This window comes from Lepisma saccharinum, chromosome 23 (genome assembly GCF_977018435.1).
Source record: "Lepisma saccharinum chromosome 23, izLepSacc3.1, whole genome shotgun sequence".
In the NCBI taxonomy this organism is placed as follows: Eukaryota; Metazoa; Arthropoda; class Insecta; order Zygentoma; family Lepismatidae; genus Lepisma; species Lepisma saccharinum.
The window spans coordinates 31,613,217-31,628,890 of record NC_139251.1 but is presented as its reverse complement, the minus strand read 5'-3'; the positions used below and the strand labels follow the sequence as shown (position 1 = coordinate 31,628,890).

General features: G+C 36.2%; 1 protein-coding gene across 1 annotated transcript in view; it reads left to right on the top strand.

Annotated features, from left to right (window-relative positions):
* LOC146005282 (kelch domain-containing protein 4) overlaps positions 1-15,674 on the top strand; it is a 55,822-nt gene that overhangs the window by 38,828 nt on the left and 1,320 nt on the right. The window contains exons 6-8 of the mRNA XM_083144403.1: positions 6,466-6,684; positions 8,665-8,855; positions 11,121-11,313. Coding sequence (XP_083000529.1) covers positions 6,466-6,684; positions 8,665-8,855; positions 11,121-11,313 — 603 coding nt within the window. The remainder of the gene's footprint in view (positions 1-6,465; positions 6,685-8,664; positions 8,856-11,120; positions 11,314-15,674) is intronic.

Here is a 15,674-nt window from a genome sequence, read left to right as displayed (position 1 = left end):
TCTATGGATTAATATTAATAATATTAATCTTATGACAGGTTGTAAAACCAATAGCCCACAAGTGGAAAATCATTCACACTGACCCAGCGCAAATGCCTGCACGAACATGCATATCTTGAATAGCAATAACCTTGTTATGTATAACAGGCTGGGACAAATATAAGCTTGACTCTAAATATAAGTAGATTACAACAAATATCAGATTTTATATTGTTCAATATGAATTTAAACCTGTAAGTATGAGAAGTACTGTATCAACACATCTGTTCTCCTCAGTCAGTCTCACATAACTGGCTGATGCAATATTCGGGAATTTCTGTAAATACTGGCGCTGAGGAAAAAAATCAATACTACCGTCTCGGGAATTGCGCACATTGCCACAGAGGGGAAACATGCAAACACGGAGCAATTCTAGAGAGGGTCTCTGCATATTGCATTGTTTTAATATTGGATAAGCAAATTGAATGGTATCCAATTAAACTTAAACCTGAAGTAAATATGTATAGGTAGGTATAGATACAAGTTTATAGACAAACTAATGCAATTTTTGTAAATCTGCTTGAGGAGGGGTTTGATATTTTCCGAATTATAAAATTCTTGGGTTAGGCAGGTGCTACACTTGAACAAATGGACATGTTGAGCAAGTTTTAAGTATAGCAAATCTGCTGGAGAGGAGCTCGTACTTTCTGAAAAATTCCCGAGGGCATTTTTTACAAAAATCTTGAATTATAAGAGCTCCACACTTGAGCAAAAAGCTCATGTAGGCATGTTGAGCAAGTTTTAAGTATAGCAAATCTGCTGGAGAGGGGTTCGTACTTTCTCGCACCGTCCGTAGTATCAATACTACTACTCCCGCCCTGGGTCTTCATAACCTAGCAACAATAAATACAAAGTTATGATTACTAGTTGCTAATATTAGTTTGTATACAAACAATGTTATGTATATTTATTTCCTTCTTCTGCATAAGAATTAATGTGTTCATTCCCAGATTCTAGCAGATGCTCCAGACATGTGTTACATATACATTGCCAAATTTTTTTTTTTTGGAAGGAGGGGCAGCCAATAATAAAAACTTGAATAGTAGAAATCATAATAATTATTATCATGGTTGTCATTATTATTACACAATAACTATTATAATTAATAAAAATAAACTAATTTTATTCCAAAATTATTATTTTTATTATTCAATCCAGTAGATATGTGAATGTTCAGCACAACAGTTTTCATTACCATGCAGTTAGCACACTGAAATGCATAGTTATTGTTTTATTATTAACATTTAAATTTCTCGTTCAAGAAAAAGTTTAAAAGTTATGGGGAAATTTTAGTTATAAAGTTTATGATGTGTGACCTCTCACATGAAACTCATATTTTTTTGAATTTTGAAAATTGCGGAACCATTTACAGTATTTTTTAGATTAAATACTAGAAAATCGTGACGTGGTTCCTGTACTTTATGCTCATTTTTCTTGATCTAACATTGTTTTTACTTTGGTTATTCTGCTTGAACACAAACTAACTGAACTTTGTTTCTGTTATTAATAAAAATTACAAGCATTATCCTTTTTTGTAACTTAAAATAAACAATTTCAATTTCCAGGGGGACGGGGAAGAGAGGTCGATGGACCTTCATTTATTTTCTTCCACACACCCTTCAGCACCCCTACGTTCAACTGAAAACACTAACCCTTAGAGTGTTATATTATGTCGTCATCATATTGACCGCCGAAAGTTAGGTACTGAAGTAAGACCGTTATTATTGTATGCAACAGGCCAGCACTGAAAGAGATGCTGTATACATACTTTTATGTACTGGCGGCAGCCTCTATAAAGATCAGAGGCCGTTCTTTTTTTCTTTCTTTTGTCAGCACTGTTGTTATGAATTTTTTCATCTCTTGTTTCTTCAAGTGGTCTGTTTGTGTTTTTCAATAATTGCCTATAACTTAATGGAGTTATGTTCTTTTTCTTTATTGCATTGTTGATAAACGATTTATTTTCTGCGTACTTGTTCTTCTTCACACTGGAGCAAAAATTTCAGTTGCTTTCAAGGTATCACCAAGTCGAGCTCGGGAAATTATTTAATGTGAGTTGTAACGTGAAGGGTATAGTTTTCTTGTTAATACGTTCTATGTACTTGTTCCACGTAATATGTCTAGTAAAAGTACGATTTCAGGCTTTTTAAAACTGTTAGGAAGAGGCCCATTGTTCATGAAGAAATTTTACAGTTCATTGTTGGGGATAGTGCGACAGAGGGGTTTTTAAGAAGACGAAGTTGCTTTCACTTTGCGTTTTGTCTGAAGTGGCAAACGGAAGGTACAATGTACTATGTATTTTGTACCTCCATTGGTTACATTGAGAAGGTTCAAAAATTGTGTTTTTAAAGGCAAGGGTAATTTCATTTTGTATTTCACTACATAGTTCAATAAAACTGCAACGTGTATCTGAATGTTTACACTGTATGATCACTTTCTTGGTGTATAAGACTTAATACATATCATCATGGACATCCAGGGGGATTGGAAGGGAGGACACAGCCTCCCTGGAAAATGAATGTCAATCTAAAGTTATGTGCTTTTCTCCATTTATGTAATGGACTTGCAAAAAAGTCTCTCACATGCTCCAATATGCTGATGATATACTCAGATTTACATACACTCAGGGGTAAAGAAATACTCAAGTACGATATCCCAGATACAAAAGACCTTGACACCATTAGTAACTGGGCACAATTTAACCTGCTAAAATTAAACCCATCTAAGTCGAAATTCATCATAATAGGATCCAAATTTATTGTGAAAAAGCTAAGCGAAAGCACAGATCACATGATACTCCCTAAATTGAATAACTACACATTAACTTTAGAAAAGACCGTTAATAACCTAGGCTTTGTCATGGATTCCCACATAGAATGGTCAGATCATATCTCAATGCAGATAAAAAAGCCAACAAATCTCTTCGAGCCCTGAACCACTTAAAAAATATTGTAGGCACTGAGGTTAAGAATAAAATAGTATTATCACGGTTAATCTTTCAATGCAAGCAGCTCCATATCTAATAAAAATGAAAATATATAAATAACTTACGTGTGTGAGTAGGATTGTTTCAGAACGACGTTTCGGAAGTCTGTACTATTTCCTTCATCAGGTAATAACATAAAAAAACTTTAGGTGCCAAACATGGTACCGCATTATTATATCGTAAGTTGAGGATTCAGTTTGAGGATAAAAATGGTAAAAAACTTACGGTGACAACATAAAAACTCTGATGGAGGTCTTCGGTGGTTAAAAATTCCCTATGTTAAAAACAAAAACCACAACTAAAACAATTAAAAATCGAAGACCTATTACAGTCCCGTAGAACACATGGACTGTGAGCGCTCCTATCCTGCGTGGAAGGTAAAATTTCCCCTCCAACATTCCCCTCTTACGATCGTATACGTCACCATTCCAAGGTGAACTCCCTCTCTTCTTCGACAACCTTCACAACCTCGGGAGTGACATGAAAACCCATTTTAGTGTCAGTATTTACCGCTTTATCCCACTTTTTAAGAAAAGCTATCCACCCTTCCTCCAGATTACCATCATCTCTATTAAGCTTATTCCTTTTTCCTGTGCATATAAATGCAGCTTCATAAACGTTCCTGTTTAATTTATTCTCCTCTTTCCTAATTACTTCCATTTTTATAATCCTATGTCCGCTCATTATGATATGTTTGGATAGGCCTGTTTTAGCTACCCCTTCCTTAATATCTTTATCATGTTCGTCCCATCTAGTGTGCATGTTTCTCCCAGTCTGCCCTACACATTCATTCCCACATTCACATTCGATCCAGTATACTCCTTTTTGTTCTTCCGGGTTATCTTTGTCCCCCCCCCCCCCCCTGTTTTGTACCCGGTAAAATTATTTTCAATATTTTTAGGGGCCTTCGTCCCGCATTTTACGCCGTATTTTCTCATTGTTTTTGCGATCTTTTCGGAAACCCCCTTGTAATAGGGGATTCCAACGAAATGTCCTTCATTACATTCTTCATTTTCATCTTTTTCTTTTTGATTATTATTTTCATTCACGATAATCTTTCTCGCTTTCCTAGCCATCCTATCTAATTCTCGGATATTATATCCATTCTTCAGACCTACCCTTTTTATCCAGCCAATTTCTCTCTCTTTTTCATTGCTTTATTACACAGTCTTTCGGCTCTGATAAAGAAATTAAGGAAAATGTTGTTTAACCCCATTGGGGTGTTCTGATTTTTTGTTGAGGTACAGTTCGCCTGCCAGTGGTTTATGAAAAACACCAGTGGTAAGCCCTTTTTCAGTTTTGGTAATGCTTAAATCCAAAAAATTAATACTCCCATCCTTTATATTTTCCCTGGTAAAGCTGATTCTTTCATCTTGTTTCCCTAATTCAACAAAGTCTGTGTCTAATGCATTGCTGTTCCCTATAATGAGGATCATCTACTAGCAAGGCAGCTAAGCACATAATCACGAGCAACTTTTCTGTTATAAATATATGTCCATTGTAATAATTGGCAACTCTGTTAATGTAACTTGTTATAATTATTAGCATTCTAAATGTCATAATTTTCCTTTGTCTTTTCAATTTATTATTATGGCTATTACTGTTTCATTCATTGTTTCAGCTGACTTCATACATGAATATGTACTAAAGATGAAAGCTACGAACATTAGATATCTATGTCCATTAGTTTATACACATAATCCCTTTTTCTTTCTTATTTTTATTCAATTTATATATTTATAATTCAGTGTTCATATATTCCATTTGTACTTTGCTTTTACTTTTCTTTGTATTATATTAATCACCCAGTTTTTCTTGTATGTACGCATTGCTTGCATTATAGAATTATTTTCCTGTAGTTTACGGTTATTACAAGCATAAGAAAACAGTTTTTCTTTGTGACGTTTCAGGAGAACACGCGCTCCTTTCTTCAGACATTTATTTTCATTTTGACTAAAGATACAGTTATAACAATGGTTAGTAATTTTTTAAACAAAAAGAATCCGTTATATAATGGATGTTGTCAATGTTACATTGTTGTAATATAGCAACTTAACTGTGAAAAAAGCAGTCTGTTTTATTTTTATTTCAGATTTTTAAAATTATGAATTCCAAATATCATCAGGTAATTCAAATCCATCATTGTTTTCACAAAGTCTCTTGATGTTTTCTGTTACATTCAATTTTAAAGATGGTGGCTTACTCCATTTGTGAAAAAGAAAACTCTATACTGGATCTATGTTACCATTTTCATTATTTAATTTATTCCAGTGTTCTTCTGCAATGAACGAAGCTTCCCAGACATTCAATTCTGTGTTTCCCGTTAATCTTTTTAAAACCCTTCTCTTTTTAATCAAATGTTTCTCTTCGATGATATGAAATGAAAATAAATGTCTGATGAAAGGAGCATGTGTTCTCCTGAAACGTCACAAAGAAAAACTGTTTTCTTATGCTTGTAATAACCGTAAACTACAGGAAAATAATTAATCACCCAGACAAGGGTTTCTTATAAGAAACACGTCCACTCTAATAAAGACTATTTTATTGTTATTATTATGTTTCACACATATAATTTCATTTCAGTCAGTAATTTATGTTAATCAGTGGCAGCGGTTAGGGTAGCAGTTGCGCCCCGTTCTTTGCTATTTTTGCTCCTGCACTATGCTAAACCTTATCTACCAAGGGAAAGTAAACTGGTCTTGTCCCCATCCCCTCAGTGTTGGCACTTTGTTCCCCCAGTTTTGAAAGGCACTTTACTCCCCCCCAGTTTTGAAAGGTTGCATGCATGTCTAATGTTTTTCTCATTTTCAACATCCCACCCCCTAAATTTCTTTCCGCACCCCTGAGCACCCCTAGATGATTAATCCTAGTGCCGTCGATGGACTGGTTTGACTCCCATCCAAATAGCCATGGTGTGATATGCCGCAAAAGCTAAAATTACTAAGCACTCTTGACATGTAGACTGGCACATGGTGCATAGCTATATAGGCATATCTGTGTATCAGTTTAGTAGTAAAATTATCAATAATTTTACCAATCCAATATATCTATAAATATGTTATAATTTAATGCAATATTGTACTATTTTGTTATAATTTTTATGGACATAAACATGTAATCTCCATGCCTTCCTTTTTAAAAAAGCAAATGACTAAATGTGTAGCTTCTTTTGCATTGTAGTTGCCTGGTAACACATTTATTTGAGAGGTCAATGAACTCTAGATTTTTCAAGGACCATTTGGAATTTTATATCGGATTGGTGGAATATCGGTATTGCTAAATTTTCTTGTCTGTACTTTATAGGTATTGGCCAGAATTCATATCAATAGAACTTACTTTATGTAAAGGTCAAAATTATTAACTCTTGTTTTGTGAGTTCTCGTGAGAAAACCGTCAGTAAAGTTTCAAGAATTATTTAACTCTTAAATTGTTATGTTCAACAGAGAATGACACAACTGGGACAAAGTGGAAGTGGGTTAAAGTTAAGCCGTCTGGAGTACCTCCATCTCCAAGAACCGGCTTTGCCCTTTCTCCTGCCCCGAACAACAAAGCATATGTCTTCGGAGGGGTGTGGGACGTGGAAGAAAACGAGGAGGATCTTGCTGGCACCTTCTTCAATGACCTTTATTCACTGGAACTAGACAAGCAGATGTGGAGAACAGGTATGTCATAGTTTATGTGATGTGTTCATAATAGAATCAAAAATTGATTTCATGGTGGGTTGATGGTAGTGATTGTGAAAATATTGTAAACAAAAGACAAACATGGTTGTTTAATTAATAATCTTCACTGTTTACCCAACTTGATTATGATTGAAAGTCTGTGTTAGTCACTCCTAACACTAGGTTTTCTGCTAGATATGTAAATGAAAATATTAAAACAGTTTCACATTAATTATTGGGCATAGTCCATTATCAATTCAGGCAGGAGGGTTACCTTCATAGTCTCAGATGTTATTGAATTAAAACATATGTTAAAATTCAGGACAAAGTAAGAAACCCGTATATTTTTGTTTTGTCCAAAAAAAAATTCTGGCCAGAGATACAGGCCGCCAAAGTTGGCACCGCGGACGTCATTTCTCACATGCGATTTTCGGCAAAATATTAAAATGCTCTATCTCTGGAACGGTCCAAGATATTTTGTTGCTGTTTTTTTTTATTTAATTTTATTTTGTTTAATTCAGTAACATCTGAGACTATGAAGGTAAGATTTTTTCTTTGCCTGTCTGAATTGATATGGACTATGCCATTGGTTTTTTACCAGCCAGAATCAAATGAAGTGTTGGTATTGGTGCAAATTGGTATCTGTTGAACCTAAACTGTTACACATGTTAATAAAATGGAACATTATGATGGGGTAATATCATTCAATCCACATCTACATTGAATGTAAAATCATATCAATTGTAGAAAGTATGAATAAAATATTTTGGGGGAAGTAACTCAAAAGTTGTATATGTGAAACTCTCATTATTGATCCTTTTCCTGCTTTGTTTTGCAGAAGTAAAAACAAGCACAAGTGCAAAAATATAAATTTTATAAATTACTTTGTTATACAGGGTGTAGCATAAAAATGGGCTTTTTTTAATGCAACGAAACTAATACACTACATTTAATTAGACAAAAATTCAAACACATCAAGTACACCATTACACATTGCCATTTGCAAATTATGCACTCTCACAGTTACAGTCACGTTCGGGTGCTGAAAATTACATCCTGCAGGTGACCATCATTTCGGTGTTGACACTTGATAAATCTGTGATCGAAATGGTCCATGGATAGAGGCGTGCATATTTCGATTTTGATGAAAACACGAAATGTGAAATAACACATTGTAATGTTAATTTTTCATGTTTTTGAAAGGTGTGAGGTGCATTTTCCTACCCTGTTTTGTCACGAAATAATGCAAAATGTGAAATAGACTCTTAAACATGAAATTTCGAGTTCATTTACGGATGCGACACTTTCTAAAGTGTGATAAATTCTGTTGTAAATATTTGAGAAACAAAAATGGACCCCTTTATATAGGAATAAACTTAATACTCTGGTAACTACTTTAATGTACTATTAGAAGGGATATGTTTATTTTGTGTAATAAGATTTTAAATCAAATTTAGTATTAAATTCAAAATTTTTAAAGCAAAATGTCATTTTATATACTACTTTTGATGATTTTTCACCCCTATAACACAAAATTTTATTTTATTTACCGCTTTTGAACCTGAAATTGACTCTGTTTTTGTACTGAAATTTTGCTTTTTTATTTACCAAAAGTATGTGCCTCTATCCATGGCACATTCCAACATGTGAATACAAATGTTTCTGCCTCAGTGCACTTCCTGTAGTTTCAAAGCTCTTCAGGCACATCGGGATTGCATTGGACGATGGAATAAGATCATGTCTCCCGAAATTAAAATAACTTCTGTATTCTCGTCTTGCAGCATCAAGTGTCACCATTTTTATGAAACACTTTCACAGCTACAGCATGTTGAGCTCCGCTCCAGCTATCCATGTCTACAAATGGCATGTTTGCCAAAAATTATTACCAACGAAAACAAATAAATCCATTTTTATGCCACACACTACTTCTTATTATGTTTGCACTTACGTACCACATACTAAAGGAAGCTTTGTTAATAGTGACAGCAACAGGGAAAAAGACTACAAATAAACCGAGGAGAAGAAATAAAGATAAGGAAGGCACAGAGGAAGGTGGAGATGATGAAGACGAAATGCAAAGCGATGAAGAAGTGGGAGAAACAGCTGAGAAAATGGAAGTCGTCAATATAACTGAGGAAAAAAATACTGTAGCTGATGATGGGATATTCAAGGTAATTTTATATAGTCATGTTTTGAAAATAATTTAAATGAGGAACGCTAAAAAAATTGTTTTCGAATGATGCAAATATGTGGGATTGAGCAATGGTCGAGTGAGGCTATTAACACTGTAGTGCACGTGCAGGCGGCTTAATGCCGCTTGGACAGAACTAATTGTGATACTATTGCACATTTTTGTTGCATGGGTGAGTCCTTGCAGGAATTCTCTTGCACAAGTCCCATCTCCAACTCCTCACAATTCCCAATTGCCACGACCTGTGCTACTGTCAAAACGTTTTTTTTTTTTTTTGGCATGCTTCTCTAAAAGGAGAATTATTATATTCTTTTTTCTGAAACATTAATACATTATTTGTGATTATATATCAGTGAGCGCAATGTTGCCCGCACGTGCAATTACATTTGTGAAAAGAGAGTGTGCACTGTGGTGTTAAAAACTGCATTGGATATATAATTTAAATGTTATTGAATAATACCACAGTGCAACATGGGCCACTTTTCTATGCCATCTCAGTGGCTGAACATGTTCAGTGGTTGGCCCATGATCTCACCACACAAGTTTCTAGGCTCGAATGGTCCTGCAAGACATTGCTCATGGGATCTTCAAAAACAAAAATATCATTTTTGGGTTGCACAGTATTAAATATTAATGTACAAAACGTCCTTTTATACAGGGTGAGCATAAAGTCTTTCCCTGATTACAAACTTTTATTGCTAAAGAGCTATGCTAGATACAGATATGCTATTTGTTGGAAATGGTAGCTTAACTCATAATGTTTTGTTATCAGTACACTTGAGTACACTTCGACATGTGCTCCCTTTGTTCCCCTTGGAACGACTAGGCGATACTCAATTTCTCTCCATGTCTTTGCCAACATCTCTTCCGTCACTCTGTGTAGCATCCCGTATGAAGAGTTTTCATATCAGGAACTGGTGAACTAAACACTGTGTCCTTAACGTAACCCCATAAAAAAAAAGTCAAGATGGGTTATGTCCGGCCATGATATGGGGCCATCTCTACCGATCCATCTGTCTGGAAAGGTGTCATGCAAGAACTGGCGAACAGTTAACTCCCAGTGTGGCGGTGCACCATCTTGTTGAAACACTACCATGGTTGAAATTCCTGTAACTGAGGCGCAACGTAAAAAAAAATCTTAATCATAATCAGGGAAAGACTTTATGGTCACCCTGTATTGTTTTAATACAAATACACATGAATCTTTGTCAGGAGCAAAGAATGACTTATTTTTTTTTTCATGGAAGCTCAAAATTGGTATATTTGGATTTAAGTTACTTTTTCCATTATTATTATTTGACTATTGGAGGATCATAGTATATTATAATTGAATTAAATGCCACCCTTCTTTCCCTCCTCAAAAGTTAGAGGAACATTTTAACATACTTACATTATAAGTACATCCAAACCTGACACTTTCCAATACTGATGGCATCAATTCAGCCCTAGGTTGTAATACTCAGGGTGTTTTACCAGTTTGGAAATCCTAGAAAAGTCAGGGAATTCACTTTCTCTGGAAAAGTCATTTAAATGTCAGGGGAATTTACTGTTTTTCTAGAAAAATCAACATTTTGTTTTTAGGACACTAATGTTTTTGAACAAAGATGAAAAACAACAATCAAGAAATTTAAGATTTGTTGTGGACAAACTATAACTTGAATTTGATATGAGTATACCGGTATTAACAGTAAAATTGTATGTTAATTACTCTAGGAAAAGGCCATGTATTGAACCACTTGTTGATATCTACTACAGTAAGTTACTATTGGAATTTCCCCACATACTTTTGCAATTTGTGGGATACGTTTGTTATACTATTTTTATTATATTTATGTATATTTTTTTATTTTATTATAATTATGTATCATTTATGCTATAGTTATGATTTATTATTTTAAAAAATTATTTGTTAACCATAAGTAAAAAGTGTGAAGTATTACGTAAAAGCTCATCCCATATACCCCTTTTCAACACATTTTCTATTAAGTTTCCTTTTGTATCACTTTTACATGTGAAGCGAATATTCTAAATGATTGGTTAAGTGGGATTCTGAATGTGGTGTTAGCTAAAATGTAGTGAGTGGCCTTCTTGCACACATGTTTAAATACATGAATTGCCTTAATGGCTTTAGTGTGGAAATTTTTTGTTTTGATTCTGGAAAAGTCATGGAATTTTGTTTTTATGAATTTGTAGACACCCTGAACACTGCTACTGCTTTGAAGCTGACATTTATATATTTTTTAAGGTTACAGTTGGGCCTGCAATAGCTCAGCAGGGTAGCAGCAGTGGAGCAGCCAGTGTCGGGCAAGACCAGGTTTTTACGCCATCTCCCAGGATGAACGTAGGGCTGGCAGTTAAGCATGGCGTACTTTACCTCTATGGAGGCATTGTAGAGGATGGTGACAAACAGTTCACACTTAGTGATTTCTATGCATTAGGTAAGTGGTGTACACTTAGTATCTAACTTTTAGTTACACTTACAGATGGGCTGATATGAAATTTTTGTCAATATGAATACGGATAGTCCGTCTATTAATATAAAATTAACCAACACCGATAACAAATATTCTATAAATCTGATATCATTGACCAAATGATTGCAATAGGTTTTACCTTAGGAAGTGGTAGGGCCTCCTCGATGGCACAGCGGTCGAGTCATTGCCTTGTAATCAAGGTGTCCCAGGTTCAATACCCGGTGGAGGCACATAGTGGTTCCGATCCCACTTTAAACTGTAGGTCCAGTCCCGATTAGCTTTATTGTGCATAAGGTGGACTTAAAACACCAACTCAATCAGTCATGAAACCTTAGGAAGTGGGTTGTATCTCTCAAAAGTGTAGTGGCTAACACTGTCACTTTGCACATTGGTTTAGCTCCCACTGTCAGTGGCGGATTACTAACTAGGCCCACTAGGCACGTGCCTGGGGGCGGCAAATCTTTTTTCCAGAATATCAAGAATAATAAAAAGTGTCTTACGTACACAGTGACAATTTAGACCTATGAAACCAATGTTTCAAATCAACGGTTTGCAACACTTTCGCTTCATACGAAAGAAACCTTGATGTATCGGATTTATGTGTTATCAAGAAATGTTTCGTTGCTCTGCCTCCTTCAGGCGCCAATCAATTTGTTTTTAACACGTGCTGTGGCCTTTATCGCTTACAATGACAATGCAAGCTGCCCAGCCTTTGTTGATTTGTTTTTGTAAATACATACCCCTCGATCTTCCACTAAGCGTTTGTTAATGGCCAGGCAGGAAAGAAGACTGATTGCTTGAAACTCGCATCTGTAACAATGCCAGTCTTAAAAAAAAAACAAAAAAAACACATGAGCACTGCTGATAAGTGAGTTGCCCACGGGACGAGATGGGACAGGCTTTTAAAAATTCGAGACGAGACGAGATTGATCATGTGTCCCTTTGACAAACGAATATTTTCGAGACGAGACAGCATTTCCACGAGACGAGACAGACCAAAGTCTCGTCTCGTGGGCAACACTACAGGCAGCATAAAGCGAACAAAGTTAAGTGGGGCGGCTTATCGTAAACTTGCAAATGAAAAGCGTGAAAGAGAAGCAACCTTACAGAAAAAGCTTGGTACAGTGGACATGCTTTTTAGGCGAAAGGAACAAGTGATTTCCGAAAGCAGTCCAAAAATTGAAGTGAAAAAGGCTACATCGAGTGAACTCTGTGAAACGCAAATTGTCAAAAATACTGTGGGTTTAGTGGAGGAAGAATGTGCACCTGAGGTAGTGTCCCCTCAGTTCCTAGGAGTTCCTGATTTTGACAGTGAGAGTGCAAATTTCGTTAGTGACGATCCTGCCGAGTGGTGTCTGAATGAGTCTACAATTGGCATTCTTCTAAGACGTGGAATTAATCAGAATGCTGAAAACGATTTTTCTAAATCGCAAAGACTCATAGCAGGTAAGACAAGATTTTTAAATAATAGTGTTTTTTTCGTAAACTTGTAAATGGAGAATCAATTTTGCCGAATTGTTTGGTATATTCGTGCAGCACTGGTGCCGTTTATTGTGCATCATGCTGGTTGTTCAAGGGCAAGACAAACATCGCAACTCACGGCATTTCAGACTGGAAAAACATTTCAAATATTCTGGCATCACACGAAAATTCTGAAGAACAAAAACTGCGAGTTGGCACTCTTAACAAGGCAGAAATCTGTTGGGACCTTGGGGAACCATTTTCAATCACATATTCAGACGGAACTTACGTACTGGGTCAGTGCAAATAAGTTACTACTTTTCTTTTGAGAAGGGCGCACATTAAGTTTGTGCCTAGGGGTGGCGAGGAAGCTTAATACGCCACTGCCCACTGTGCACTGTAGATCCAGTCCCAATGTCAGTATGAGCATAAAGTGGACTAACTTTTTACAAAACTGATATATATATACAAACGGTGAAGGAGACAGTAAACACTTACCACACGAAGAGAAATAGTTCTAAATGTTGCATTTCCAACGTAGAAGATAAATAGATCGGCATCACATAGAGTAGAGTATACCCTCATTTGCCAAATCTACGGCAACTACTACTTAGGCGAAACCTCCACCCCCTTGAACCTAAGGATCAATAATCACTGCTCCTCCACCCAAAACTCCGATTTCACAGTTGCCATCCACACCAACATCTTTTCGCAGGCGTTGGGAAAGGGCCTATATAGCAGGCATGCATGCCACTATACCCCCAGGACTCAATCTAGCCAACCAGTAACCCTTTCCTCTTCCCCGAAATTACCCACCCACCTTACAGTAAACACTGGTTAAAGTGTTCTCTATCAACTGTTTCTGTCAACACTGACCATAGAGATGCTATGGTCAGTATTCTGTGCCTCTACTCTATGTGATGCCGATCTATCTATATTCTACATTGAAAATGCGACATATATATAACTATTTCTCTTTGTGTGGTAAGTGTTTATTGTCTCCTTCATCATTTATATTATATATATATATATCAAATATTCTGAAATGCCAGATTTTTGGACTTTATTTATAGATAGACCAGTAAAATAAGCCCGACCGTGTGACCAGCACATCGCGCTGCGACGCCAAGGGTCCTGGGTTCGAATCCCGGCCGGGCTTGGTTGTTTGTGAATGTCCATTCATCAATTTCATCATTTCATCACTCATCCCCATCTTCACAAATTAGCCAAGAGGCACGAAACACGAAGTAAAATAAACTAAACCAATCAATCAACCAGTAATTACAGTGGACGCTTCATTGTACGTTTTCGGAGACTGAGCTGAAAAATTTTGAAATGCAGGAAAATGTAGTAGAGATAAATTTTGTAATATTTTTGATCTATTGGGACCACAAGGATTGTATAATTGAATGTATGATGGAGGAAAATGAAAAATAAGGGTTCCCCTTTATTGGCAATTTTACCAGTGACGACTTGTGGCTTTTTTTGGGGTGTAGGAAGAAGTTATGGTAAACCTAGGAAGATTTGAAAAATTGTGTACGATGGCTCAACAAACAAAGTGGGCTCAGCAAAAAACTTGAAACAGTTTTACAGAATTCTTTGTTTACCCCCAAACTTCTACCGATTTCCTGCCATAAAATTTCCTCACAAACAAAATTTGGCAGGATAAAGAAAAGATAGAAAATGGATTGTGGCATGGTTGTAAAAAGTTTGTCGCTGTGCACACATACTCCCTTTTATTTGAAACATTTCCCCTGGTGAAGTAAAAATAAGATTTGGACCTAATTTAGTTTTATTTCCTGAAAACATATTCCTTTGAAATAGATTTCCCTCTCCCAGTGACTCACGTTTGCAGATAATGCTATATTTTACCATTATGCCAAAAGCACGGTGCTAGGTGCCTACAACGATCAATCTGTGCTAGATTTAGTACCATTTTGCTGGGGTTTGCATCACTGATTGAGGAAACCCTCAATACTTCCTTGCTGGATGCTTTAAAACCACACCCTGTTAGTTTTCCACTTCTCACCCACCTGTTTGTAGTGATACCAGTGAGGTTCCTCAGGCAGGGCAGCAAAGCATGTGTGTGTCCATCGCATAGATAAAATAACCAATGGGTCCATCGTCTTTGGGCTGCAGCTGGAGAAAGCGACAGCAGTCAACTCTTCACAGTAGCTAACTTAGTGAATTGTATGTACATTGAGCTCATAATTTTATAATGCGCATAATTATTAAACTCCTAAAAAGTAGAGAACTAAAAGCAAGTATAAATAAAGCCTTCCTACATGGAGGAATCGCCCCTGAATTTTACCAACCCACTGATATGCTTATGTTAGCCAGTACCAGACAGAGCAGTGCTTAAAGTAAAGGGGTGTGTGGGAGGTAGTATCCCCCTAGTTAGCAAAATTTTCACAAAGCCTTCTCCCATTGTGTCACATGTTAAACCATACGAGCATCCTACATTTACTCCCAAGGCTCGACCATACATATCCCAGCTAACATTTTCCACTTAAAGCTCAGGATCAGAGTGCTAATTATCCGTCAAAAAGAAAGTATGTCCAAGATATCACAGATTCCAGATGAGTACATGCATTTCATTTGTATGCATTCACCAGTTTATTCCCAATGGTGCAGTGGTAGAGTCGTCACCTTGTAATCAAGGGTTGCCCGAGTTCGATTCCCTGTGGAGGCACATAGTGGTTCAGATCCCACTTTAAAATTGTAGGTCCAGTCCTGATTAGCCTTACTGTGCACAAAGTGGACTTAAAAACACCAAGTCAACCAGTTTATTATTGTTCACTGTATACTATTACTACATTTTAAACATCAATTCTATTTTAGCAGATAATTTTAATGAAAACTGT